Source organism: Onychomys torridus, chromosome 2 (assembly GCF_903995425.1).
Source record: "Onychomys torridus chromosome 2, mOncTor1.1, whole genome shotgun sequence".
NCBI classification, from domain to species: domain Eukaryota; kingdom Metazoa; phylum Chordata; class Mammalia; order Rodentia; family Cricetidae; genus Onychomys; species Onychomys torridus.
Genome location: NC_050444.1, coordinates 113,410,962 through 113,437,978, shown reverse-complemented (window position 1 = coordinate 113,437,978; position 27,017 = coordinate 113,410,962). Strand labels below are relative to the sequence as shown.

General features: G+C 38.9%; 1 protein-coding gene and 1 pseudogene across 1 annotated transcript in view; both read left to right on the top strand.

Moving 5' to 3' along the window:
- Nucleotides 1-247: 247 nt before the first annotated feature.
- C2H1orf87 (chromosome 2 C1orf87 homolog) overlaps nt 248-27,017 on the top strand; it is a 75,325-nt gene continuing 48,555 nt past the window's right edge. The window contains exons 1-2 of the mRNA XM_036180085.1: nt 248-354; nt 13,282-13,516. Coding sequence (XP_036035978.1) covers nt 248-354; nt 13,282-13,516 — 342 coding nt within the window. The remainder of the gene's footprint in view (nt 355-13,281; nt 13,517-27,017) is intronic.
- Nucleotides 6,338-6,904, top strand: LOC118577378 (annotated as a pseudogene).

Genomic DNA, 27,017 nt, shown 5'->3' with positions numbered 1-27,017 from the left:
GCTTTTAAGGAAAATCATGGAATACAATGATCTTTCTGTTACTCCTGATGTTTTCAAATATCTTTAACCTAGTCACTATAGTGGAGTAGTCTATATAATCCCTTCACAGGAACAATGCCAATAGGTCCTAATGTTATTGTTGATGTGATTGATGAGGAATCCATAACTACCTGATGGGAAATAAAGAGGAAGAACCTATTTATTTTCTACCCCGAAGGACCTAACAAGATTTGGAGAGAGACCATCCATGTCTTCAGGTTGGCAGACCCCCCATAGATCAGAGCCAATGCCAGAAATCATGGTGAAAATCATTGGAAGTAAACTCTTTCGATATGTTGTGGAAAAGCCAATGATGTAAGTTTCCTCTCTGAAAAAATGACTGTACTTCTTGCATAACAATGAAATCGTTTTTTTTTTAAACTAAGAAATTTTAAAAGTGCCATCTGTGCAAAATTAAGTCATTAAGATGTAAAAGTAGAAGTAAAATAGTGTTGATAACTCCATGAGCAATTCTTCTGATATTTTCATCTTTATAATTCCCCAATTCTCTTTAATTACTTGGGCTGATTTTCCAAATATGTGGGAAATATGAGCATTATGACACTTATGAATATTAATGGAATATTGCTGCTTCTCCTAGTCAAGTTTGTAATCTACTACATGCAGTAATTTTGTGTTGGGAGAGAAGAAGGGAGGCAGACTATTAGTCAATTTGTTGTGAATTACAGGAGTGGGATTAATAATGAGTCACAACTTGTAAGGCTTTCACTTAATCTTCTTGTGTTTGTTTCTTCTCTAAGCAAACTTTTCAGAGCATTGCCAACATGTCTTTCTTCCCTTCCCTTCCTGACAGCTCATTTGAGGAGGGTCATTTAGACATCTCTAAAGTCAACTAGGTATTTGGCACAGAAGAGCATGGCAACCTCTTTCTTCTAGAGCTTTAGTGCTTTTCAAAAGAAAAGAATGCCAATTAGTCCTATTGTCTTTAGGCAACTCAGTAGCTCATTGCCTTTCCCTCCAATGATGATTTCTTTGGTTCTTTCCACTATTGCATTATTGAACATAGCTACAGGAAGTAATACTTATGAAACTCAAAAGACAGTCACCAAAAGCATACTGAAAAACGAATGTCTGGACCAACTCAAAAGAATCTGAGTCAGAATCTGTGAATGCAGATCCCATGACCAGTATTGCCAAAATGAGTAAGTAACCTCACTTGCCTTTGCTTTTCTACTACCAGCACTGACACACCAGAGCAATTCCAAAATGAGTGCTGTCGGGAGTAATGTCTGAGTGGAGTAGGAAGTGAGCACATCAGGACCTGTGGTCCATGGTTTTGAGGTCTCTGCAGAACAGTGAGCATGTTAAGACCTGGGAACCATGGTTTTAAGGTCTCAGCAGATCAGTGAGCATGTCAGGATCTGGGTCCATGATTTTGAGGACTCTGCAGAGCAGTGAGCATGTCAGGACCTGGGGTCCATGATTTTGAGGTCTCTGCAGAGCAGTGAGCAGCATGTCAGGATGGGACCTATGATTTTGAGACCTCTGCAGAGCAGAAAGATGGGAGTTTAATCCTAGTCCTGTTCCTTCCTGTTCTGTTGACATTGCAAAAGTGTGGTGGTATGTCTAGCATTCTATTCTATATCTATAAAGCAGGAATTTAATGGCATTTATGAAATAGGTTGTTGAGGAGATTAAGAAAAGTATGTCTTACACATTCTGGTGTAAAAATCCCAATTCTCCACTGTGGTTAGCAGGGTCTTTCTAAAATTCAAACCCACTGCACCTGGTAGCACCCACAACACCCTTGAGGATCTTACTGTGTTGAAACTTCTTATATTTCTGTCTGGTTTAACTATGAAGTCCTATGTGCTAAACTGTATCCTCGGCAGAAAGTATAAAATCCTGTACATGTTGAAAGCTGAGTAAGTGAATTGGAGCAATGCAATTGCAAAGAAAAGTAAAAAGTTGAAAAACAACATTTAGTAGCTTTAAAGGGTTTTCAGGTCTATGATTCCAAGCTTCCAAATAGCATGCAGATGTTACTCTGGATTCCTGAATAGTCTTTGATAGCCCAATGAAAGGAAGATATGCCTTTATCTCATTTCCAAAAAAGAGTAGATAAGAATGGGGAATGAAATTCAGAGGCTTGTGAACAACCCCTGGACAAATTATTGCTAAACAGACAAATACATATCATTATGAGAATGAAATATAAAGTGATGATCTCCAAGGAGCAGTGCATGTTGACAAAAAGCAGATTCAATTATGCAGTCCATCCCCTTACTGATGAGACTGTGCAGCCCAAATGAAGGGGATGAAAAGATGTGGTATTGTCAGTTCTGATGAATTGTCACCCTCACAATGGCCTGACACAAGGCATACTATTGAGCAGGTTAGATCCTGCTATTCATTTTCTGTTGCTAACAGCACAATCCCACAAACCAGACAAATCTGAGAAAAATAGGTTTATTTGGGGACCATTGTTCTGGAGGTCTAAGGCTGAGGATTGTGCCAGATGATGGCCTTCCCCATGGCAGAGTCTTAAAGTGGTGCAGTCATGCATGGCAGTAAAGAAGATTGTATGCATGTTTATTTCATCTGTTTTCTCTCATTTTTTTCCCCCAAATTCCAGGATTCTATCACAGGGGTCTGTTCTAGATTTTTTTCATCCAAATTGCCTCATAAAATTCCACTCTAAAAATAATAGCTTGGTTAAATTTTCACTCTCTTAGTATCTCACAATGAGGATTAAATTCCAACATGAGTTTTGGGCACAGAGCATATTAAAGCTATAGTGCACATCAAAATAGCTGCTCTTAGGTAATGGGATGATTAACAGTTCTACCACCTGAAGTGGGGATATTTTGTGTGTGACACTTTCTAACATACAATCAAGGAAAACTGGGTACTCATTATAATAAAGATGTAAGTAGCAGAATCCTGAGGGGCCTTGGCAGGAAAATATGCTAACAACCAAATCAACATGGTATATGTAAAGTCTACCACTGGTAAATGTGCATGGTCATGGTTGTAAGGATTAGATGCTTAGGTTTTAGTCTTTGTTTGTGCAGAGCATGCACTAATAAACCCAGAAGGATGTGGATATCCTCTGCACTCGGTACTCCATGGAGGACTGTGCTTGATTCTAGATATGAAGAATCCCATCACAGTGAAAATGAAGGGAGTATCATGAAATATCCTCATGGTAGAGCTATAGTGAGTGAAATGTGCTGGAGTGGAATATTAAGAGGATCTGGGTACTGAATGGATGAGTATAAGTGAAATGTATATAGTCTAAGAAACCTCTTTCAGTATATAAAGTTGACCTCTATTATTTCTTCTAATGTCAAAGGTCAGTGACAAATACCTTTGGTCTGTAGATAGTATTATCAGTAGAGCAGTATTAGATACTAGGAAAGTTTTCTGTAAAGTTGTAAGGGGAAAGATTGTAAACATTTGTAACAGTTTACCTTGGTAATACAGGTTCATGTTTTCTCTGTTATTTTCTCATAAGACTCTCTCAGAGCACATAATTGTCACTCTTCATCCTATGAGGTCATTCACAAGAATAAATTTTGTATGGTTTTTCTCACACTTGTCAAAGTGCCAACAGAGTTAGAAACCAATGTGCTATGTGCAATACCATCACCATCCTTTCCACAGATATGAATGATCAACTACTGATAACTGAGCCTTGAGGATTCAGCAGGACACAAAAAGTACCAGTGGCAAGAGACACACAGCAAGTGGTGACTACTCGGATCAGAACAGTACAATCAAAAAGAGGAAGGGACCACAAATACAAATGCAAAAAGTATTCTCAGAAGGCCTCTCTAAGCAGGTAGAATTTGCCTGAGTCTCTGTGGAAACACACAGGCAGCAGCATACAAGAGAATGATCCCAGGTTAGCTGGCAGTAAGGGGGCTAGAGCTAACCAGCCAGTGTTCCAGCAACCACTATCCTAGTAGATTCTAGTTTAGTGTAAAGATGTATGCATCTTCTTTCTTCATCTGTTTCAGAAGACAAGATTGCAACTTTCCATAGGCCAAAGTTCAGGTATCAGTCAACTGGCCTTCCTAGCAACGTTGACCAACATAGGGGCACTAAGTTGACTGCACAGAGCTCAACGTTGACCAACATAGGCCACTAAGTTGACTGCACAGAGCTCAACAACAGCAACAACAACATGTCTGAGATCAGAGAGGCCAGCAGGCTTGGATTTGGGGCTGTATGACCTGTGGTGTAAACTCTGTTTTATGTAGGGTGAGAAACCATTGGAAAATTGAGAACAGTGAATAACATATCATGTTTCCACTTTCCAAAACATGGTTCTAGCTGAGTGGTAGATAAACTGGGAGTAACAGAGGAGAGAAAAACCATTTAGAGCACTGTAATGATAATCTGGGAAAGAGAAATTATAGCTTCTAGATAAACCCTGAATAAACTTCATGATGTAAAGTATTGACATTAGTGCATGATGTATGGATTGGTTGAAATATTATAGGGCTGAGAATAAAACTCAGTGGTATAATAGTTATGTATAATGTGCCAGACTCACGGTTCAATTTCCAGTACTGGGAAAGAAGGAAACATCAAGGGAGTATGGGGGAGAATAAATATCACACTATAATCCTCTAAAATGTACAACTGGGGGCTGAACAGATGGCTCAGTGATTAAGAGCACTTGCTGCTTCTGCAGAGGAGTCAGGTCTCCATATGGCAGTTCACAACTGTTTATAACTCCAGGGAATCTGGCACCCTCTGCTGATGTCCAAGGGTACCAGGCACACAGGTGGTACACATATATCCATGCATGTCAAACACTCATATACACACACTAAAAATAAATAAATCTTTAAAAACAACTCAACACCAGAGTTGAATTTTTCCTTGCTGTAACAAAACACAGGACAAGGAGCAACTTAAGGAGAGAAGGGTTGACTTTGGTTCTGGGTATTGGAAGGCTTGCAGAAGGAGCATGAGGCAGCTGCTCATAGTGCATCCATAGTCAGATGCACAGTGCAGTGAATACTGGCACTCAGCTTGCTTTAGTCTTACACATCTCATAACTTCCATCCAGGCAGTTATAGTGGATCCCCTCAATTTATCTAATCTTGAAACTCTCATCAGCATACCCAGCAGCTGTCTCCTAGGCGATTCTAGAACCTGCCAGGTTGACAGTCTTAACTATCATCGTGGTTTCCTTGGATTCCCTGTGTTTCATTTTGTGTTTGTTTGAGGCATTATGAGAAGTACAAAGATACATAAACTATTGCAGTTGTGGATGCATAGTATAAGGCACAGGCAAAAATCTTCAGTCTATGGCATTCTGTAGAATATCAGGAAAAATGTGTACCTACTGATCCCAGATGTCAAGACTACATGGTAAAAGTTGTCATTTTATCATTTAAAATTCTATTTTTCAAGAAACAGAAGAATAGGATGGAAGGAAGGAAGGAGAAAGGGAGGGAGAGAGAGGGGGAGGGAGGGAGGGGGAGGGAGGAAACAAGGAAGGAAGGATGGAAGGAAGGAAAGAAACAGGAAACCTTCAAATAAAATACTAAGTACTATTTGAGATGCCTGTGACTCTCACCGTTAACAAAATAACCCTCTTAACATACAGGCCTCTTTCAAGCTCATAAGGAAAATATGAGGAGTCCAGCTACAAAACATGACAACAGACCCAGACAGGCAATTCACAAAAGAAGAAATGAACAACTGATATTACCAGGAAAATGTATTATAAGAAATTTATATAGCAATGAGATAATATTTTCACAAATCAAATTTAAAACATTTTAAAAGTGAAAATATTTAGAGTTGACAAGGCTTGGAGAAAGAATGGATCTTTAAAACGTATGCTCTCATCAACCTTTAAATGTCTATATACCTCAGTATAATCAAAGCTTGGGGGTCATATCCTGTCTTAGGGTTCTTGTTTCTTTGATAAAACTATAAACAACTTGGGAAGGAAAGAATTTATCTCACCATACGATTCTCAATTCATATTACATCACTGAGAGAAGTCTAGCCAGGAACTCAAACAGGACAAAAACCTGGAGGCAGGAGCTGATGCAGAAGCCATGGAGGGCTGCTGCTTTACTGGCTTGCTTAGCCTGCTTTCTTGTAGGACCCACGACCACGAGCCCAGAGGGTGGCACTGCCATCAGTGAGCTTGGGCCTCCCCCATTAATCATCAATAAAAAAATAAATAAATATGTACCATGGGATTGCCCACAGGCCAATCTAGTGGTGGGACACTTTCAAGCTATCTTTGATCAATCTAACCAGGACAGATCCCCAGCAGTAGAAAAATCCCAGGCAGCTGCAGAAGATGACAGAGGGGCAGGTTTTATTACTAGGTGGTCAAGGCCATCTTTTGGGCTGGCTGGCAGCCATTGTGGTCAAGCAGATGCTGCTGAGCTGGATGGTGGTGGTTGTGCTCTGCAAGGGCATCAACATTTCTGGAAATTTCTACAGAAACAAGTTAAAGTACCTGGCCTTTTTCTGAAATCAGATGAACACCAACCCTTCTTTGGGTCCCTACCACTTCTGAGCCTGGAGCTTCATTTTGTGGTGCACTGTGAGAGGCAAACTGCCTCACAAGACCAAGCCAGATCAGGGTGCCTTGAATGCCTCAGTGGGATCCCTCCACCCTATGACAAGAAGATTGTATAATTGAAACCTACTAGAAAGTTTGCATACCTGAGCATCAGGCTCATGAGATCTGGTGGAAGCGCCAGGTAGTGACAACCACTCTGTAGGAGCAATAGAAGGAAAAGATCAAGATCCATTTTTGGAAGAAGCTCAGGAGGCTACAGAAGCAGGCAGAAAAGAGAAGAAGGTCAGCAAGTTCACCGAGATCCTCATGACCATTGGACTCCCAGAGGGAACCCAATAAAGACTGTGCCTTAAAACAAAACAAAACAAACAACAAAAAAACCTATACATACTCTGGTGTAAGTGTTTTATGGCTCAATTCTGTAAAAATAGATAGTGTTGAACGTAATGGTTCATTTCTTAGACTTCCATAAATTGTAAGGTTGGGTTCTAGTAGTAAACAGATTTGTGCATTTACCCTCCATAATTAGAAAGCTTTAGTTGTGACTAATTACAGAGATATGGAATCAGATTAAGAAAACTCCAATATGCAGCACAGGGATGTTGGGTCAGCATCTACCAGCATTAAATCTGGAAAGAACACGAGAAGAATGGCGCTGAAATTAACTGGAGCATTCTGTATAGCCCAGGCCACTATAATGGAGGAAGTGGTCTTTAGTATAGAGACATGGGAAGACTGAGCCAAATTACAGGGGAAACCTCATCCCGTGCTAAAGCCACCCAGCAGAAGATGTGAGAACTACTGACTGAGTCCATCTGGTCAGTTTCTTAGGCAAGAGAATAGCATGAATCTAAGCACCAAAGGGATACATTTCACAGAACAAAGTATTTAAATTAATGAAAATTTTGTGACTAAATCTTAACAGTACATGATGGGTTAGACTCTGCTGTATAAACACAGCGAGAAGCTATTAAACATTTAAAATATGACAGAACTTAAATTATTGGTGTGTAAGTTTACCCACAGTATATTGTCAACCAGAAATATGAATATGAGGTCTGTAGGTTGCAAAACACTACCACTTTTCTCAAGAGTCAGTTGATCAATTTTTCCTGGAATACTTCTTTCTCTATTTTCTCTTTTAACACTGACTTATATGTAATTCTTTCATGAGGCCATTTTATCTTTCTTAAATAGGTGCAATTTGAACCTCTCCTATGGATTCATAATTCTTTTTGTTGTTGTTGTTGTTTTGTTTTGTTTTTGTTTTTCGAGACAGGATTTCCCTGAGTAGCTTTGTGCCTTTCCTGCAACTCACTTGGTAGCCCAGGCTGGCCTCGAACTCACTGTCTGCCTCTGCCTCCCGAGTGCTGGGATTAAAGGCGTGCGCCACCACTGCCCGGCTGGATTCATATTTCTTTTTATGTAATTTAGATTTTTCAATTGTCACACTACTGAAAATTTTATGTTTAAATGTGTACTTCCTCTATTTAATGAGTTCTTCAAGTTAACACTGTTTGAATACAATGGCTAGATTTAATGCATGTCTACACCATCAGAATAAGGAGGTAATAACACATACCCAAACAAAAACAGAAGACAAGGTCCATGGTACATACATATCTATTACTACCAAACTATATGTATGAAGAGAGATGTAAGGAGAGCAGAGATATTGAGATCATTATCATCTACAATTTAAAATCACAGCAAAGAACAGTTGCTGGTTGGGTTAGTAACTAATTTTATACCTTCTGTGATCGTGCCAATTTGAGAAATTTGATCTACTCTCCCAAATACTATAGTATAAATGGACTGGAAAACATAAACTTTGATTATTTTCATTAATCCCAGAACTTGGCTTAATGTTATAAGGAGTTGAGCTACTTTGGGATTTTAACATCTCTATTTCTGGGAAAATACAAACACTGGCTGAATGACCACTTTGGTGTTCTACAAAGACACTAGGTGAAAAGGAAGAATAGAGACCACTCTGGGTTAGTTTTCACTAAAATTTGCATTAACATTTTAAGGACAAGAGACTTAAAACCCTATTTATAGATAGTTTGAAAATTGCAGGTGTGAAACTGAGGCATGCAGGCTCTGGAGCCATATGGGTCTGGGTTAATGTCATAAGTCTCTACCAACTAGAAAGGTAGCATTATAATTTAATCATCTATGTTTACCATAGCAATATATCTACTTTGGATACCATGAATCAAGCATGAAGGAATGTATGTGACTTTATGTGGGGTGATATATACATGTATGGCATCACTAGTGATGGAGAAGTGATTTGATGTGGGTATGGGTACAGGAGTAAAATTAACATAATTTTAACATCTTTCTGGAAATTAAATCATTTGCCATATTCTCATATCTTAAAAAAGAAAAAAAGTTTAAAACCTTCACAGATTTTCATAATAATATTTTCAACCTACTTTATCAGAATTATCCTTCAGATATTGAGTGGAGTTTGGAGATATTTCAGGTGTATTCCCTCTCCAATTGCTATTTTACATTTAATATCTTTCTAAAAAAGGAAGATGACAACCAGGAACCTGACTATGTTGATGATATTTTATGACTTTAAATAAGAACATTTTACTAAAATTATAATTAGATCACCAGCCCCTGTGCTGTCACTCTCCATACTGTCTACTCCAGATAGTTGGCACATGGTTGGAAATTGGGGACATTGATTGGCTGCCAAGGCTGGCAGACCTTTAAGATGTATTTGGTGACCTTTTGCTACCCCCTCTGGTCCTTTATTTGAGATTTTATGTAATCCAAATGAAATGTGTGATCTGGAGAGGTGGAGTTACATGGGGGAGCCATCAGGGACCCTCCATCACCAGCTCAAAGGATTCTGCGACTCACCTGCAGTGTTTCTCTCTAACCTCAAGACTCTGACTTTCAGCAATGTGTATCCCTAAAGGCCTGGGTACAGCAATTCTCCAGTGTGGGAGAGGGAACAGTTGGACAGCTTCCTGCAATTTACTTAGCACTTAGTAGCACTATAACTGTCCCTCGTTGCGCTAGCCCAGGATGCCACTGAGCTCTTCACAGTACCACTAAGGATCAGAAGCTCAGGTCAAAAGTGGCTTTGGGGGACTAACAGCTAGGCTTTGAAGGTATTACTGATACTGTGTTTCCCCCTTTATTTTAAAATGGCAAACTTCTATTTTCAGTAAAGTAGGTAGTTAACACACTGCCTAGAAGAAAGAACTGTGAGTTTGTGAACAACACACAAAAAATGTGTGTTGAAGAATTGTTTGTGCTAAGCAGAGACACATGTCGTTTCTCAGCTGGAGAGTCTACTTTATGTTAATTTTTTAAGTGTTATGTATTTTAAAAAAAAAAAAAAAAAAAAAAAAAAAAAAACAGTTTTTACTTGAAACAGACCTAACAGGTTATTTTTGGTTTCACATCTACTGTGGTTGTTCTAAAAGACAGGCAGATACATTGCAAAATCTCTTGGGCATTTCTGTCTTGAGTCTGCCAAGAGAAGGTTTTATAGGTATGTAAAGCAAAGTTGATATAGGTTCTTTGCCTTCATCTATAGGTGTTATGTCTGCTCCATGGCCTTCAAAGTCTGCACTTCTTGCTTTGGTTTATTTTCAGGTCCTCACACAATCCCAAACCTCCATGGTCTCTATGACTCTACTGCCTACAAGATACAAAGCTGGGTATCTAGTAGATAGTTTAAACCAGAGTCTACCATTGAACAGTCATGTAGTCATTTAAAATCTCTGAACCTTAATTTCTTTATCTGAAAAATTCTATGGAATTGATATGAGAAACAAATAGACTAAGATATGGGAAGAACTATAGGGTAGGCATCAGGGAAGTAAACAATAAGTTTTTATTACTAGTTGTCACAGACCATAGTTATGCCTCTTTCCTCTGGACACCAAATAAAATAGTACTAATTCTTTGTTCACTAGATATGTATTGTCAGGGAGATATATTTGTAAGTTTTATGCCATTTTCTCTGGACATTTAAGAGAACTGTATCTGCACTGAGATAAAAGCACATACTCCTTGTTTACCATTCACTGGATTTTCACAAACATCATACAGTCATGCAGCAAATGTCCCATTCAAGAGGAAGATACTAGTACCTCAAAAGTTCCCCACACTCCCTTCTGTACTCTATATTAACCTCCACAGGTAATCATTATCCTGACTCCTAGAATCAAGTCTAGATCAGTTCTAAACTATAAAGTTTCAAACTCTATAGTTTGTTGTTTTTATTGAAAATTTAAGTACTTTGAATAAAGAAACCAAAGTCTATTTTTCTCTCTCTAAGTACTATTTGTCAAATATGCACTCCCTCTTTCTAACACTCTGCCTTTCATTATTGTCTTTCAACCAGTCTGGGAAAGGCATAGTCCTTGGTGAATCCCACTGCTTCCTCTTCATCTCCATGAGGGGTGGGGAGGACTTCCAGAAGAGAACATCCATACTCCAAAACTGATGTTTAAAAAGTCCGTGTTCTCCATCTTACCTGGCTGGCTACCTGTCCTCATTTCCCATCCAGCCACCCAGGTCTCTTTTTCACCCTTCATACCAGATAAATAAAATAATTTCTCCTTAATTCAGATTCTCTGTTACATACTTACCAGGGAGACTTAACAAGTAACTGCCATGCTATCAGAGAAAAAAATCAAGCTGTTAGCAGTTATCAACCTGTTGTCATCGAACACAAAATGTTGCCTACACATGTCCCTGGTTGCATCTTCCTTGTTTTCTTTCCCGCACTGGACCTCTCTAACATAATATCTTACTTTATTGGGTCCACTGCCCTTCTCCAGTGACATCTTCTCCTTCACATTCATGTTGTAATGTGTGGAAAAAGTCTTCGCCATCTTTCAATGCAATGGTAGGAAAGAGTTGTCTGAAAACCCAGATTATGTGCCTATAGCCACCCTCCTCCCCTCATATAGATAGATTTCTTCACACCATTCTCTACACTTTCTGTCTATGGTTCCTAGATGCTGTCTTGCCTTCACACACTTCATTCTAGTGTCCACTTTCACTAGATTATCGAACCCCCTCTCACCCTCACATACACCCCTTGCTGAGATTCCTGATACTGTCCATATGGCTAAACTGGAGACACTTTGCAGAATGCACTGGCATTTGAACATGTTGTCAGAACTTCTTTCTGGAAACATCCTCTCTGTTTTGCTGCTGAATCTATGCTCTTGGGTTTTCCCCTGAGTCCCTGGGAATTTCTCTTTCTAAACTTTCTTTTTTCATTTCATGTGCCATTACAAAAAAGATAACTATAAAATCTACACATTTATTCAAAGGACTGATCATAGTTTAACTTGGATCAGATCAACAAATACTGGACCATCTGTTTCATGCTCAGACATAAGTCATATTTTAAAACAAATTTTCTTCATCATTAATAACAACTGCAGTTGATAAAATGCTTTCTTGACACCAGGTATAGCTACTTTGAAAGTAATTATTTCTCATAATAATCAATATTTTGTCATATAGTAAACAGAGAAACAACATAGATTGACAGAATGTGACTTCCTAGAGATAACCTAACAGCCTAGGTTTCTTACCCAGAGATACTGAGTAATTTCTGGCAGACTTTTTTGACTTACTATGCTTTCATATCGTATGCATACATTTTTCATAGTTGAAATGGTCATTTTCATTTATTTTTATAATTGGATATTTGTGTCATTAAAATTATTCACAACTGTTCTAATGGTTTCGTGTATTCAGTTATAAAACAGAGGAGTATTCATTATATACATATATTATTAAGGTTTTCATATCTTTTGCATTTTTCATTAGTACATATTTTTTAGAATGTGTCTATGTATTAAAAAGTTTTAGCTCTTTGATCTTTTGGTGCTCTACAAGACATCACTTTAAAAACTATATCTGTTTCTGTGGCCATTGGCATTTTAATTTATTTTTTAATTATTATAATTATTTACTTTTTTGTGTCTGTGGGAGGCAGGCAGGTACTATAATGGAAGTCAAAGAACAACTTGTGAGAGTCAGTTTTCTTCTACCATCTGGGCCCTGGGGACTGAACTAATGTTATCAGAGATATGTCTCTTTGCCAGCTCTTGATTTATTTGTAAAGAAATTTTGTACATATAAAGTAATACCTTGTTATTTTTATTCATAAATCATTACTTATTAAACAAGGCTGACTGTGTTTACTTTTGTTTATTAGTTAAATTAAATCATTCCTATAGCTTGTATTCTTTTTATTTCTGATTAACATTGAAATGAGCTGGATGACCACTGAGAAAAAAAAAATAAATTTCTGGGTAAAACAACTAAGGAGAGACAGAGCAGGCCTGGACCTGGCAAAACATTCTGACTTACTTCCTCTTCTAGGTGCAAAGGCTAGAAATACCTATTTGATATATAAGTGAGCAATGTGCTAAAGGTCAGTATTCAGTTTTGACTCTATACATTTCTTATAGTAAGTGTTCTGGAGTAGATAGGTAGATTATTCACAAGCTGAGTACAGAAAAGATAGTCTGGGAAGACCAATAGTAGCATGGGTTTTCTCTGGTGCATGATGCTTAGACAGACAGCCATGTTTACCACTATATCCCACAGGGCTGTTTCTGCTGTTCACGCTTCCTAACACCTTCTGCTTCACATGCCAACGTTGTGCATGATGAGTGTACCTTATGACTGACAAGGTGCAAACTCTCTCTTCGCAGAAAGCAGAATGAGAAGTTGAAGACAGAACCTCAAACCACACTCCAGAAACCCGGGGCTGATTATGCAAGGCAGGTGAGCAGAGACCTGCTAAGACCCACCGACCCTTCTGAACAGCAAATCACTGCTAACCCAGCTGATAAGGAAGACAGTAAGCACCCAATCAGAAATCAGAAATCAGAGAGCAGTCAAAAGTTCTTAAAAGGAGAACTCAGTAACAGATTCCTGGATGGCAGGGTGAGTAACAAGAATAGGAATGCCTTTCTTGCTAATTCATTAGGAAAATACAGAGAAAAACAAATTCACACAAACTTATACAAATGGAAATTAGTACATTTTTCATAGAATAGAAATTATAAATGGTTCAACTTAAAATAAAATTCAAGGGGATTTTATGTATGACATCTTTGTCTACAATGAATTGAGTTGTTCAACATAACTTACCTGTGGCAAACTCACTGATAATCAGTAATCAATATAGTAATAAGTATAACTAGCCATGTGTCTTATGTGGTTGATATATTGTGCACCCCAATAAGCTTATTTAGGGGTCAGAGAACAGAACAACCACTATATTAAACACAGAGCATTCCAGAGGCAGAGATCCATCCAGATCTCTGTGAGTTCAAGGCCATACTGGAAATAGCCAGGCATGATGACACACACTTTTAATCACAGGAAGTGATGGCAGGAAGCAGAAAGGTATGTAAGGCATGAGGACCAGGAACTAGAAGCTTTTTAAGCTTTGAGGCTTTTAGCAGCAGTTCAGTTGAGATCCATTTGGATGAGGACTCAGAGGCTTCCAGTTTGAGGAAACAGGATGGGTTAAGAAGTTGTTGAGGTGAGGTTAGCTGTGGTTTGGCATGTCTCTGTGATCTTTTAGAAGTCATCATACCTGGCTCCCAAGAACTTTCTATTAATAAGTCCTTGTAAGATCCGTCTTCAAGTCTTACTTTGCTTTCTATTGCTGTAATTAACACCATGATCAAAAGCAACTAAGGGAAGAGGAAAAGCTTTGTTTTACCTTATAGTTTATAATCCATCATGAAGAAAAATAAAGGCTAGATAGAACTGAAGGCAAGAACCTGGAGTCTGGAACTGAAGCAATGACTTCTGAGGGATAACCCTTACTGGTTCTCTCTGTCTGCTTTGCTTGCTAAGTCTGCTTTCTTATAGAACCCAGGATCATCTGCCAAGGGTAGCATCACCCAAAATAGGAAGGACACTCCTACATCAATCATTAATCAACAAAAGCCTCACAGACTTGCTTACACATTGATCTAAAGAAGGAATCTTCTGAATTGAAGTTCCCTCTTCCCAGATGACTGTAGCTTTTGTCAAGTTGACAAGAATCTAACCAGCACACCATGTAAGGTTTCAGTCTGCTGGAACAGGAAAGTCTGCCTGTTGCATCCCATGCAACCATGTCTAATTTTTAAAAAATCCCCAAACTGTCTTGATAGAAAGGCATATCACTGGACTCTGCTAGTAACCATCCACACAATCCATAAAAGCTGTGTTGAGAAGGATAAATTTAAATGATTAGTAATTTGAAATTAAAAGCCAAGTATAGCACCAATTGAAAACTGGATCCAAATCAAGACAAAAAACTAATGATTCATTGATAACAAAGTGACATTTCCAAAAATGACTGAAATTTCAATTAAATGGATACATCCAGTAGGCGTTCTGCAATGCTGCCAAGCATTAAGTGACAGCCAGATATTTTAGTGGAATACTGATTAAAGTCTGCATAAAACTCAAACAGAAATATTTTTAGCTTATAATTTTAATAGCCCTTTAAAAATCACTGGGATGCCAGCTAGATTTTATCCATATGAGGAAATGAATGCCTATGGATTCTGATTTTCTGTGCATAAGAACCAGGCAAAATATTATATATTTGGAGTCCTTGACAGCCCACCAGTAGATTTCAGAATGCACTCTGAAGGTTCCAGCTGAGCACTAAATTCCATTTATGAAAGTAAATTGGCCAGTAAGTTAGTGGTACAACCGAGGCTGAAACCCAGACCTTCTGGCCTCCATTTAGTACATTATATTGGCTTTCTCACGATTAGTCCTTGAAATCCCTGGTCTACTTAGAGCAAGGAAGAATGAGTTAGCAAAACTAAGATAATATTGTATGAACATCTAAACGTCTATGAGTTTTTCTCTAATTTTGATTCTGGCATTGATTTATGTCTTGCTTTGTCACTCCCAAGAATGACTTTGGTAACAACACTACAGTTAAAAAAAGAAGACACTTTATTATGAACAGGTGCTTCCAGTACATCTTATTATTTGCATTCTCTGTGTTGCATCACCCAAGGCAGGTGCCACTGCTGCTTCTCTCACTATGACAGATGACAACCTGAGACTCCAAAGCTGAAGTGACTCATAAGTGTCCAAATAAGACTCCTGATCCACTGTTGCCACTACTGTTTTCTACCTCCTCCCTCTGCTCCTCCTCACTGCTCCTCCTCCCTCTGCTCCTCCTCCCTCCTGCTCCTCCTCCCTGCTCCTCCTCCCTCTGCTCCTCCTCCCTGCTCCTCCTCCCTGCTCCTCCTCCCTGCTCCTCCTCCCTCTGTTCCTCCTCACTGCTCCTCCTCCCTCTGCTCCTCCTCCCTACTGCTCCATATCCCCTGCCTTTTTTGTTCCTCCACCTTTTTTTCTATACAAGGTCCAATTTATCCCAAACTGACTTCAAACTCTCTTTTTAGCTCAGGGCTACCTTCAACCTTTTCTCCTCCTGTCTTTCCCTCTTGGGTGCTCGGATTACAGGAATGCACCACCATGCCTGGTTTATGTGGTGCTAAGGCTGTAACTCAGGCATTGTGCCAGCTAGATAAACACTATACTAATTTAGCTACACCCTTAGCCTTTCACTTTATTTAAATTTTAATTGATTTCCCTAATCATGAAATATTACACAATTGCTAGAAAGCAACATAATATAAATAATTAGAAAATAAAGCCTAAAATGGAAAATCTAGTGGCTTTCATTTTCTTTTTTTTAATGGTTCTAATTATTTATTAAGTTAGGAGGATACATTGAGCCAGCCACCATAGGGTGGGCACATGGCCATACCCATCACTTTGTCACATTAAGAAAATAACTTTTTGAATTGCATTTCAACTGCAATAACACCATTCTGGAAGGAAAAAAAAATACACTCACATCAATGCTGCATAGACAAGAGAGGGCTTCAGTGCTATTTTCCATGATTCCTTATTTCTGGATTCCTTGATGCAAGCAGTGTTCTTGTTCTCAGCCCTAAGAATAGGAAGTGCAGCCAGAGACCCAGGGTTTCTATGTGACACTTCATAGACAGAGCTTGTCTGATGTACTGAAGAACCAAATACCCCTCTGGATGGCCAGGGCTAACCACAGCTGGAACCAAGTCCCCAGAACTCAGTAGTACTGAGATTCCAGCAACACCCAGTTAGTAGTCCAGCACTGGACATTCTGGCACGTCAGGGGAAAAAAACCAGCAACACACTTGAATGACAGTGACTCCAGTGGTCGGAAAAACAAGGTGGTTGATGGCCTTCATCTGCTGGCCACTGCCAGGTACCATCCAGAGTCTTACTTCCCAAGTCAGAAACACACAATCTGCAAAGGAATTGTTGCACAAATATGTGTGTTGCGGGATCCAATATAAGTGATGGGACATGCGAGTGACGAAGTTTTCTAGATACCTTTCCCCCATAATAAAATAATCTTAATAAAAACATAATTTAAAGGAAGTGTCAAAAGCAGATTGTAAAATCATAATTGTAAAGTATCAAAAGTCGAAGGCTTTCTTGAAGAATCATCCATATCAGTCCTGATTTATTGGTGGAAACTTCAGTTCAGTGATTTCAGAGTCACGGCAGCTGCTCCTGCTTCTGCCACTGTAAAAGTCCCTGGGTGAGAGCTGGCAACTTTTCTGCAGGTAGTATGGAAGCTTCCAGACAGAAGGCAGAAGGAGGCCAAAGGGCAGGGAGGGCTTGAAAGGACTGGACAGCAACCCAGGGTGATTCTGCACCCCAACAAAGAATGGGTGATCTTCCAACTCCACAATCTCCATCCTCTCGCTTCCAACAAGTTGGCCAACAAACTTCAACCTTTGTTCTTCCAAGCACTTTTTCAAGACTAGATTCACCTCAGATCAGTAGTCTGTGTCTGTGTCCAAGCAGTCTGTGTCTCCCTAGAGTTCCCTCATGATTGAGTTCTTGGTGTGGAACAGGATTCTCCCTTGCTCAGCAACTTATAGAAGGTAGAAGAAAATGAAAACCAGTTGTGGTGGCCTGTATATATTAATGTAGAGTGAGAATCATTATGTATGTATTCTTTGCTCTCCTGCTCAATTAATTTCACAAACAAGGATTCTATTAGCAAGATAAAGATTTGTCCTATCTATAACTTTAAGAACTCCTTCCTCACAGTTAAAGCTAGCAGCCATGATTTGCTACTTTCTATCCCAAATCACCCAGTGATGCAAGGAACACATCTTTAGTTCATGGAGAAGAAAACTGACAGATGAGGTAAGTTACCTTGCCACTATCATAAGGCTGAGAAGTGTTATCTGATGATTCATGCTCAGATTCTAGGCCCTGCTGTTCCCAGATTGAGTCCACTCCTTTGCTTGGATACAAACAAAGCCATTGTAGCACATAAACTAATTTTAATCTCGATGCTAATCTCCCTATGTTCAGTTCTTCACTGCTGACATGGAATATGCATTTACCATGACCACCTGGAAGAAGTTTGCTGTATCAGCAGTTCAGCTCATAGACTTCCTAGATTTGGAGTCTCTGCTGGTTCTGTAATACCAAAGGGAAATGACTTTCCTCTCTCCACTTAGAATTCATTATGGGTTTGTAAGAGGCTCAGTGTGGGACACCAGTTACCAAATACAGGAAGGCCTCCTGGGAGGTGTGGGGACTGACTAATTGGTTCTGTCTGCCAGGCAGGCATGTAATGCTGGCTTGCCAGATGGCAGCCACAGTTGCCTGGTACAGAAACCCTCATTACCACCTTGACTAAGTGGTAAATGGAATCCTGCTGTAGTTACAGAAGCACACCAATCAGAACAACCTCTAGATCTTTATCACTCACACATAGATAAAAATAAGCCTGGGAGGTAGCCCACAATCTGGACAGATTAATTCTCCCCCTAAAGAAAAGTTATTGATGAAGACTGATCCAGCATGAAGGACGCAAGCAAATACCAAATAGCAGATGATGGTGAAAGGATGCCCTTAATAGGAGGTAAGGCTTAGCATGTTATGAAAACACAACACTTTATATATGTAAGAATAGTAAGACATAGAGAAATCAACAGGACAAGCCTCCACCTCACACCTGAATGAGGCTTGGAGATCTAGAAGGAGTTGTCTAACGTCTCCTAAGATAAGAATTGGGCTATTATGTAACTAATTATTTTCTTCCTATGGATAAACCTGTGAAAATGTTTCAAACATGCACACAGTTTCTCAGAAACATTAGTTCCGATTTCTCTGCTAAAAAATTCTTTTAAGGAATGTGTGACTAACATTAAAGACAGTCACATGATTTTAAAATATGAATTCGAGTGCCTATAGCATCTGGCAGTATGAAGATAAAATTGGGAGTGCTTTCATTTTACTAGCTATCACTGCCAGTCTGCAACGGTGCTCTTCAAAGCCCTGTTGCATGGTTGGCATTCGGCTACATGGTAGAACCTTCATTTTGCCTTCATTGTAGAGATGCATAGACTTCCCACCTACATGTGTGTTTACAGTTCAGTTCTCCATGTTCAAAGCAGGGTGTTTGTTCTTGCTCATCTTCCTCTGACCTGATTCCAAATGGTCTCTGATGCACTCCTGCATTTACACCAGCGAGAAATGTAGACGAGCCTTCTTGATCTCACTCCATAATTCTGATGTCCAACCAGTCACTGAGTTCCTTAAATTAGTCCTTTCCAGTGTCTCTTTCTTTTTTTCCCTCTGTTATTGATCTAATCAGAGTCCTATTCTATCTTACTGTAGTGATTCTAGTGATCTTCACACCCCTGGATTTCTTTGTTTGTAAACTCCCCTCCTTGTCCTGGCCAGCTATTACAAGAAATGTTGCCATCTAACAACTAGCATTTGGGTGGTTTATGACAATTACCATGTGCACTCACATCTACAGGTGTGAGCTAAGTCAGCCTTAATTGATCCCAGTTGGAATTGGCTGGGCTGTCTCCAACGTGTAAATTTGTTTCAGGTATTATTTGTCTTATACTTTGTCTTTATTGTATTTTCACTTATTGTAATATATATTTTTCTTATTGTAATATATAATGTATAATATATATAAAGAATATATATGTATTCTTAAAAACTATATATATATATATATATATGTATGTATATATACACAAATAACATCAATTAATTTTTTCAAAGAGGCCCTGAATTTGAAAAGCAAGGAGCAGTACATGAGAGGTTTTGGAAGGAGGAAAGGGAAAGGGTAAATGATACAGTTATATTATAATCTCAAAAAATAAAAGAAGCAGTAAAAAATGTTTCAAAGAATATATATGTATAAACATTTTTAAAGAATAATATATGTATATATATATATATATATATATATATATGAAAGAGACGAATTCTAATAAAATTGTGTGTGTTTGCCACATCATTTAGAAAGAATTTCAAAACCTATCAGCTTTAGCCTCTCCTTCAAACATTTAAATTTGGTTGGTGATCCCATTTCCCTGACATAAAATTCAGATTTCTTCACCCAGTTCTCTCTACTCTATCTCCTTTCACTAAAATAAAATTCCACCTCATAAATAGAATTCTCTTATCCTTCCCTACTTTTCTTATGTTATTCATTTTTTAAATAATTTATTTTTTGAGAACTTTGTCCGTGATCCACATCATTCTGACAAATCTCACTCTCCCTCCAGCTTTCTGAATGTCTTCTCCTCTCAAGTTTATGATCTCTTCCTTAACTAAACACTCTCACTCACAATAGTCTCAAAAAACAATATAGGAATAACCCTAACAAAGAAGAATGCTACAAAAGACTTCCAAAGGGATTTAATAAACTTTAAATCTTTGAATAAAGAGATTGAGGAAGATATAAAGAAATAGAAATATCCCCATACTAATGGGCTATTAGAATTAATATTGTGTAAGTGATCATTCTATCAAAAGCAATTTATAGTATCAATGCAATCTCAATCAATATCCCCACAATGTTCTTCACAGAAATAGAAAAACCATTCTAAAATTCATGCAGAATTACAAAGGACCCAGGACAGCTAAAGAAATTCTAAATAAAAAGAGCAATTCTTGAGATACCAGAAGTCCAGATTTCAGGATATATTAAAAAGCTGTAGGAATAAAAACATCAGGGTATTGGCACAAAAAAAACAGACATGTAAACAAATGAACAAAATTGAAGACTCAAACATAAGTGCATATAATTACAGCCATTTGATATTTGATGCAGATGCCAAAAATACACACTCAGAAAACAGAGCATCTTCAAAAAATGGTGCTGAAAAAACTGAATGTCCATATACAGAAGAATGAAATTAGACCCATATTGATCAATATTTAAGATTTGTTTGGCTTCCAATGTTTCTAATGCCACCAAGAAAAATTAGTGTGTGTGAAATTTTTATGCTTTATTTTCAACAATTCTTACAGGCAAATGTCACAAAACTGACATTGACTGAAATGATTGCAGACTGCTCTGTCATCCAACAGCAGGATTTTATGGTTGCCCTTGGATAAAGAACAGACCCTAGCAAGTCCTAAAGGGAATTCATGGCTTCCCTCTGGTCTCCCTCTTCAGCTTTATCTTTTACCTATCCCAAAATTAAATTAGATTCTCAAAAGATCTCTCCCTCTTGCTAGTACACTGTGTACTTCTTTAGCATTTTCTATATTCACATCCCTTTTTCTGTCATCTTTCTTCCCCTCTCCTTCCTACCCAGTTGTTAGCCTATCAAATCTAACTTCTTTTCCAAGAGTAGACATAGGTGACACTGCCTGTAGATCTATGGGCTGTTCTAGTAGGGCCTTCTCTGCCCTATATTGTATTTCTGTCACAGTACCTTTACTGTGCATCTCATTCTTTTCAAGTTATGAAAGCAATGGCTGATTCTCCTCTGTTCATTCTTGGGCCTAGCACAGTGCCTGGCAGATACTAGGGAAGCCATTAAATATACAGACATACATGTATCATACATACATGAATGCATACAAACATATGCCTCTCTCTCTCTCTCTCTCTCTCTCTCTCTCTCTCTCTCTCTCTCTCTCTCTCTCTGTGTGTGTGTGTGTGTGTGTGTTCTGCAAACCTCTGCTTTCTAGCTGTAAAAAGGTGCTGATTCCTCTACTCCATGAAGTTGACATAAGAGTAAAATTGATTGATATAAGTCCCCATATGGTACTTTGTTCAGAGTATGTCACATAACAAATAACTCTTCTTTATGTGAATATTCTGTAACTGATATTCTTACCCACTCTGGAGAACCTCTAGATTTGCCTTAAAACAATTCATAATTACAAAGTACCTGTAGGTTGCTGTTATGTTGATGGTTATTTACCCCCATGTTCAGTGGACTGAAAACCATAAGTTGCCCCAGTCCCTTTGATAGTATCTCTAATTGCCTGGGACTAGAACTAATCTAAGAGCTGGATTTTTACCAAGATTTTGTTGAAACCAAGTATGGGCCCAGACTGTAAATTGATGAAAGTAAATAGCTTGGAATGAATGTTTGCTTTTTCTAAGAGTGAAGAAGACATGTTGTCCTGTTGTGAGATAATCTTTTTGTATACTATGAAAATGTGTTTTTGCCAAGGCACCTTTTATTGGTTTATTAAAGAGCTAAATTGCTAATAACTAGGCATGAGAAGATAGGTGGGATTTCTGAGGAGAGAGAAGAAGAAAAAGAATCTAGGTGTTTGGATTACACTAGGAAGATGCAACAATATGTGCAGAGGAGAGGTGACCAAGCCATGTGGCAAAATGTAGATTAATAAAAGCAGGTTAAGTTATAAGAGCCAGTTGGGAAAAAGCCTAAACTAAAGGCCAAGCTTTCATAATTAATATTAATTTTTCGTGTAATTACTGGAGAGCTGAAAGTCTCACAAAGGAAAGTTTGGCTGAGAAAGTTTGCTACATTTGGTGCCCAATGTCCAGCATATAAATCTATGTAGGGCCTGCAAAAGCTGAAAAACAATCTGAACATGGAGTCAGACACAGCTTCTGGGCAACCTTGGACTCTCAAGGAGGCCGGTACTTGTAGCATACAGAGGCAGCCCCTTTAATACAACCGAACACTTGAGCAAACTGTGTACTACTGGAGCAGGAGACCAGGTTAAAAACAGCATGAGCCCAGAAACTTGCCAGAACATGACAGATAAACAAGGCTCCAGGCCAGAGCCCATGAACATGAGGCTCAGCTAGCACCCACCAGAGGTGGGGTGAAGCCAGCCACCAGAGACAGGTACTAAGTGGGGTTGTGCTGTGGCTGATGTGACAGTTTAAAGTTTGGCTCAAGTGGTCTAAATAACACTGCAGAGGTACACACACACACACAGACACACACACACACACACACACAGACACACACACACACACACACAGGCACACACACAGGCACACACACACTAACAGACACACACACATACACACACATACACACATGCACACACACACAGTAAAAAAAGAGCCAGTTCCAAGAATGCCTCTGAAGAGATGAACAGATAAAGTATGTTTAAAAATATGCTTAAGTGTAAAGAAAGAAAAGAAAATGTGTATAGACAGTTATAAAAACTAAATAAACAGTTTAAAAATAATAAAAGTCTTTAAAGAGTAAAACAAATAGATAGATAGATAGATAGATAGATAGATAGATAGATACATACATACATACATACATACATACATACATACATACATACATAAAAAATAAGCAAGCCACAGACGGATGGAAAGTACACAGGGTACCTAGATCCTGTATTTTGTTGACTTTAATTTTTTGAATGCTAATGAGCTAATGACAAATGCTGCTGAGAGACATTCAATTGTAGAAAAAACTGCTAAATTAAACCAACCTATATATCCCTTTGCTTATCGATGCAAGGGGTGAACGCATCAGGAAAACACCAGAGAACTCAACCTGGTGTGAGGACAAGGGAGAGCTAGCAGGCTGACCAACCTTGTGACTACCCAGGAGGCCCAGAACTAGGGTAATGTGTTGGCCTATCCCAACGTTCATGTGTGATCTGCTAGAGGATGTGAAGGGATAGGTTCCTGCAGAGCCAAAGCTGTAGGATCTCCACAACACAGGGCAACAACAGGATAACCAAGAGGAGTTCTAATGAAGGCCCAGCATTGATAGTATAGCAGAAACCAGAGGCCTTGAACCAGACCCATGACTTTCTGCAATGAACACTTACAAGTAAAGATATATGGATAAAAGTGTTTAATGTGTGACTCACTGTGTCACACTACAGCCTCCATGATGAGATTGGATTTTTCCTTTTTTTCTTTCGTCTCTTAAATTTTATTTCATTTTATTTGAGGTTGGAGAGGTTGCAAAGGCAGAGGGTGGATGTGAAGAGAGGGCAAAATGAATGAAATAGAGATGTATGATGTGAAAGACACAAAGAATAAAAAGAAAGAGAAAAATGTTTTTAAAATGTTTTAACTTCAAAATGAAAGTCAGAAAATATGTTGCATTCAGGAAGAGGTTTTGCTTTTGTTTTTATGGGAAACAAAATATTACAGATTTACTCAAAATTAATAAATATTAGATTTTATTGGGGAGAGCTCCTGAAAATCCTGGCTACAGACATGAAGGAAAATGTAGTGGGTAGCCATCCCAGCATTGGCCTGGAAGTTCCAACCCCCACTGAGGCTTTGGTAATGGTCACGCCCACAAGGCGGGGCAGAGGAGGAAGCGGAAGACGAAGGATCGGGAAGGACTCACTCTCTTGGTTCCCGGACTCTGGACGCTGGAGGTAGACCGAGCAGAGTTCTCCAGAGAACAACGCCGGATTGTGCTATACCCTTGCCAGACCCTGTAACCTACCCCCTCATTTGTAAGTACCCCACAAAATAAACCTCCCTTTTAACTATGTGGAGTGGCCTTAATAATTTCACCAATAGGAAAAGAACAAGAAAAACTACAAGACAGGAAACATACAAGCTGATCCCTTGACAAAGGAACAGCTCTGAGACTGGATGAGACATGATAAATCTTGTTGGATACAAAGTCCTCATGACTTATTATTATATACCATCTTTTCATATACCATGGATAGAGATTTATATTACAGCTTAGTTATGCCGTTCAAACAGACTTATAAAGTGACAGATGCCTTTTATCTGCTCAAACATAAATTAAAAAAAAATCTTTAGCTGATTGTGCACACCTCAATTCCATACTTGTGCTAATGCAAATATACATGTTACTTTTAAAAGTTTGTGTGTTTTCAGAAAAAAAAGGGACCAGACTCCAGTGAAAACAAGTAGCCCAGGTGATCCAGCCTCTCAAAATGCCTTTGTTGTAGGTTCCTCAAAATTTTACATCCAGAACAACTTCAAAGCTGCTAGCTGAGGTGGTCAAGCTGCACAGACTCCTCTAGCTAGGAGTAGTACTTCAGATAAGCTCTACACCCTCCTATCACACAGAGTCTAAAGAAAAAAGTAATACAGCTAGCCCTCCCAGGACTTGATCACTATTCTAATTTTCTCAGGGTCCCCTAAATGTGCTACTGCCCCAGAGAACAGGAAGCAGTCTAAGAGAACATGATGCCCACATTCTCAAGATATGGCATTGGGGGCAGGGGTTGTTCAGTGAACTACAGATGCTTGTCATTGTTTAGGGGGATTGGTTGCAAATTATTATTGGTAGTAATCAGAAAAAAACTAAGCAAGTGAGGTTAGATTCAGGGATCTTGTTCTGAAAATAAAAAAGTTGGGATATAGGAATGATAGGATAATGGTCTGTTATTCCTTGTTCTCCCTTTCTGTTCTTGATCCAGCTGGGATCTCCTACTCCCCTAAGCTTTCTTTCCCTAGAACCTTGCCTTTCATTACTCCCACTGTTGTCCAGGTTGTTCATGTAGATCTCATCCATTTCTCTGTCATTGGGCGATCCCTGTGTCTTTCCTAGGGTCCCATTTTCTAGGTAGCCTCCCTGGAGTTGTGTAGCAGTCTAGTCATCTTTGTTTTACATCTAGTATCCTACTATGAGTGAGTACATACCATGTTCATCCTTCTGAGTCTGGGTTACCTCACTCAGGATGATTTTTTCTAGATCCATCCATGATGACCACATGAGAACAGGAAGAGGCAGAGTGCTGGAGAGGTCCCCAGAAATCCACAATGATACATCCTCTGTAGAATGCTGGCAATGGTCAAGAGAAATCCCGATCTGACCTAGTCTGGTGATCAGATGGCCAAACACCATAATGGTCGTGTTGGAACTCTCATCCAATACCTGATGGAAGTGGATGCAGAGATCCTCAGCTGGGCCCCAGGTGGAGCTCCAGGAGTCCAATTGGCGAGAAAGAGGAGGGACTGTAAGAGCATGAATTGTTGAGACCAAGATTGGAAAAGCACAGGGACAAATAGCCAAACAAATGGAAGCACATGAATTATGAACCAAAGGCTGTGGAGCCCCCAGCTAGAGCAGGCCCTCTGGATAAGTGAGACAATTGAATACCTTGAACTGTTTGGGAGGCACCCCCCGGACCTGTCCTTAGTGCATGAGCTGGCTGTTTGGAACCTTGGGCTTACACGGGGACACTTTGCTCAGCCTGGAAGGAGGAGACTGGACCTGCCTATACTGAATCCACCAGGTTGAATAGGAATGATAGGATAAAAGGGTAGATTATTGAATCTATTTTTTAAACTAGAAAGCAACTACTAATCTCAAATATTTTATGTTGTTATGGATTTGTATCTATGGACACAAATTTAAGGTTATATTTGTTTTAACATTATATATATATAATGTTTCTTCTCTGGTTTGAAGTATTGGACCTATGTACCTCATTTGAAAATGTTATGTCAAGTTCTAGTCCTTAAAGGCTATTATTACAAACAAATTAAGAAATGTAGGTTAGTAGTTAGTCATATATAATAATAAAATGTAGAGTCATGTTAGGTATGTTTTCAAGATCAAACAGAGATATATTTTAATTAGATAGATACTCTTCAAACACTTCAGAGACCTACAGAATATGGCATTTAAATATTTTTAATGACATAAGGTTTTGCATGACAGTGAGACATATCTGTTCCTGGTAGCACCACTTACTTAAAAAACGAATGACGGGCTTTGAAGAACCTTCAGATGGAGTTTGCTTTCTTTGTGGTGAACTTAACCACTGGGCAAAGAAATTGCCCTTGTCTCAACTGCTGACAGTATGCTGTCCAAATTGGACAAGCAGGACGCAAAAGAACATTGTTGAAGGCCACTACTGAATATTACCAAGATAAGGTAGGACAGTCCTTCAAAAATTCCTGCCTCACAGAAAAGTATGTTAGATATTCAAGGCCTACAAGTCAAAGATAGATGCCCCAACATTGCAGAGAAACATTGGGTGATTGTCCAGGCAGCCAAATGTCTTTGTCATTTCTATAATTTTGGAAGTTGTTTGCCTTGAATTTCCTGTTTACTCAGATAATATTATATACTTTGCAGGTCTTTGATGGGATTGCAGACTAGATAGTTATATCATTTTCTTTATT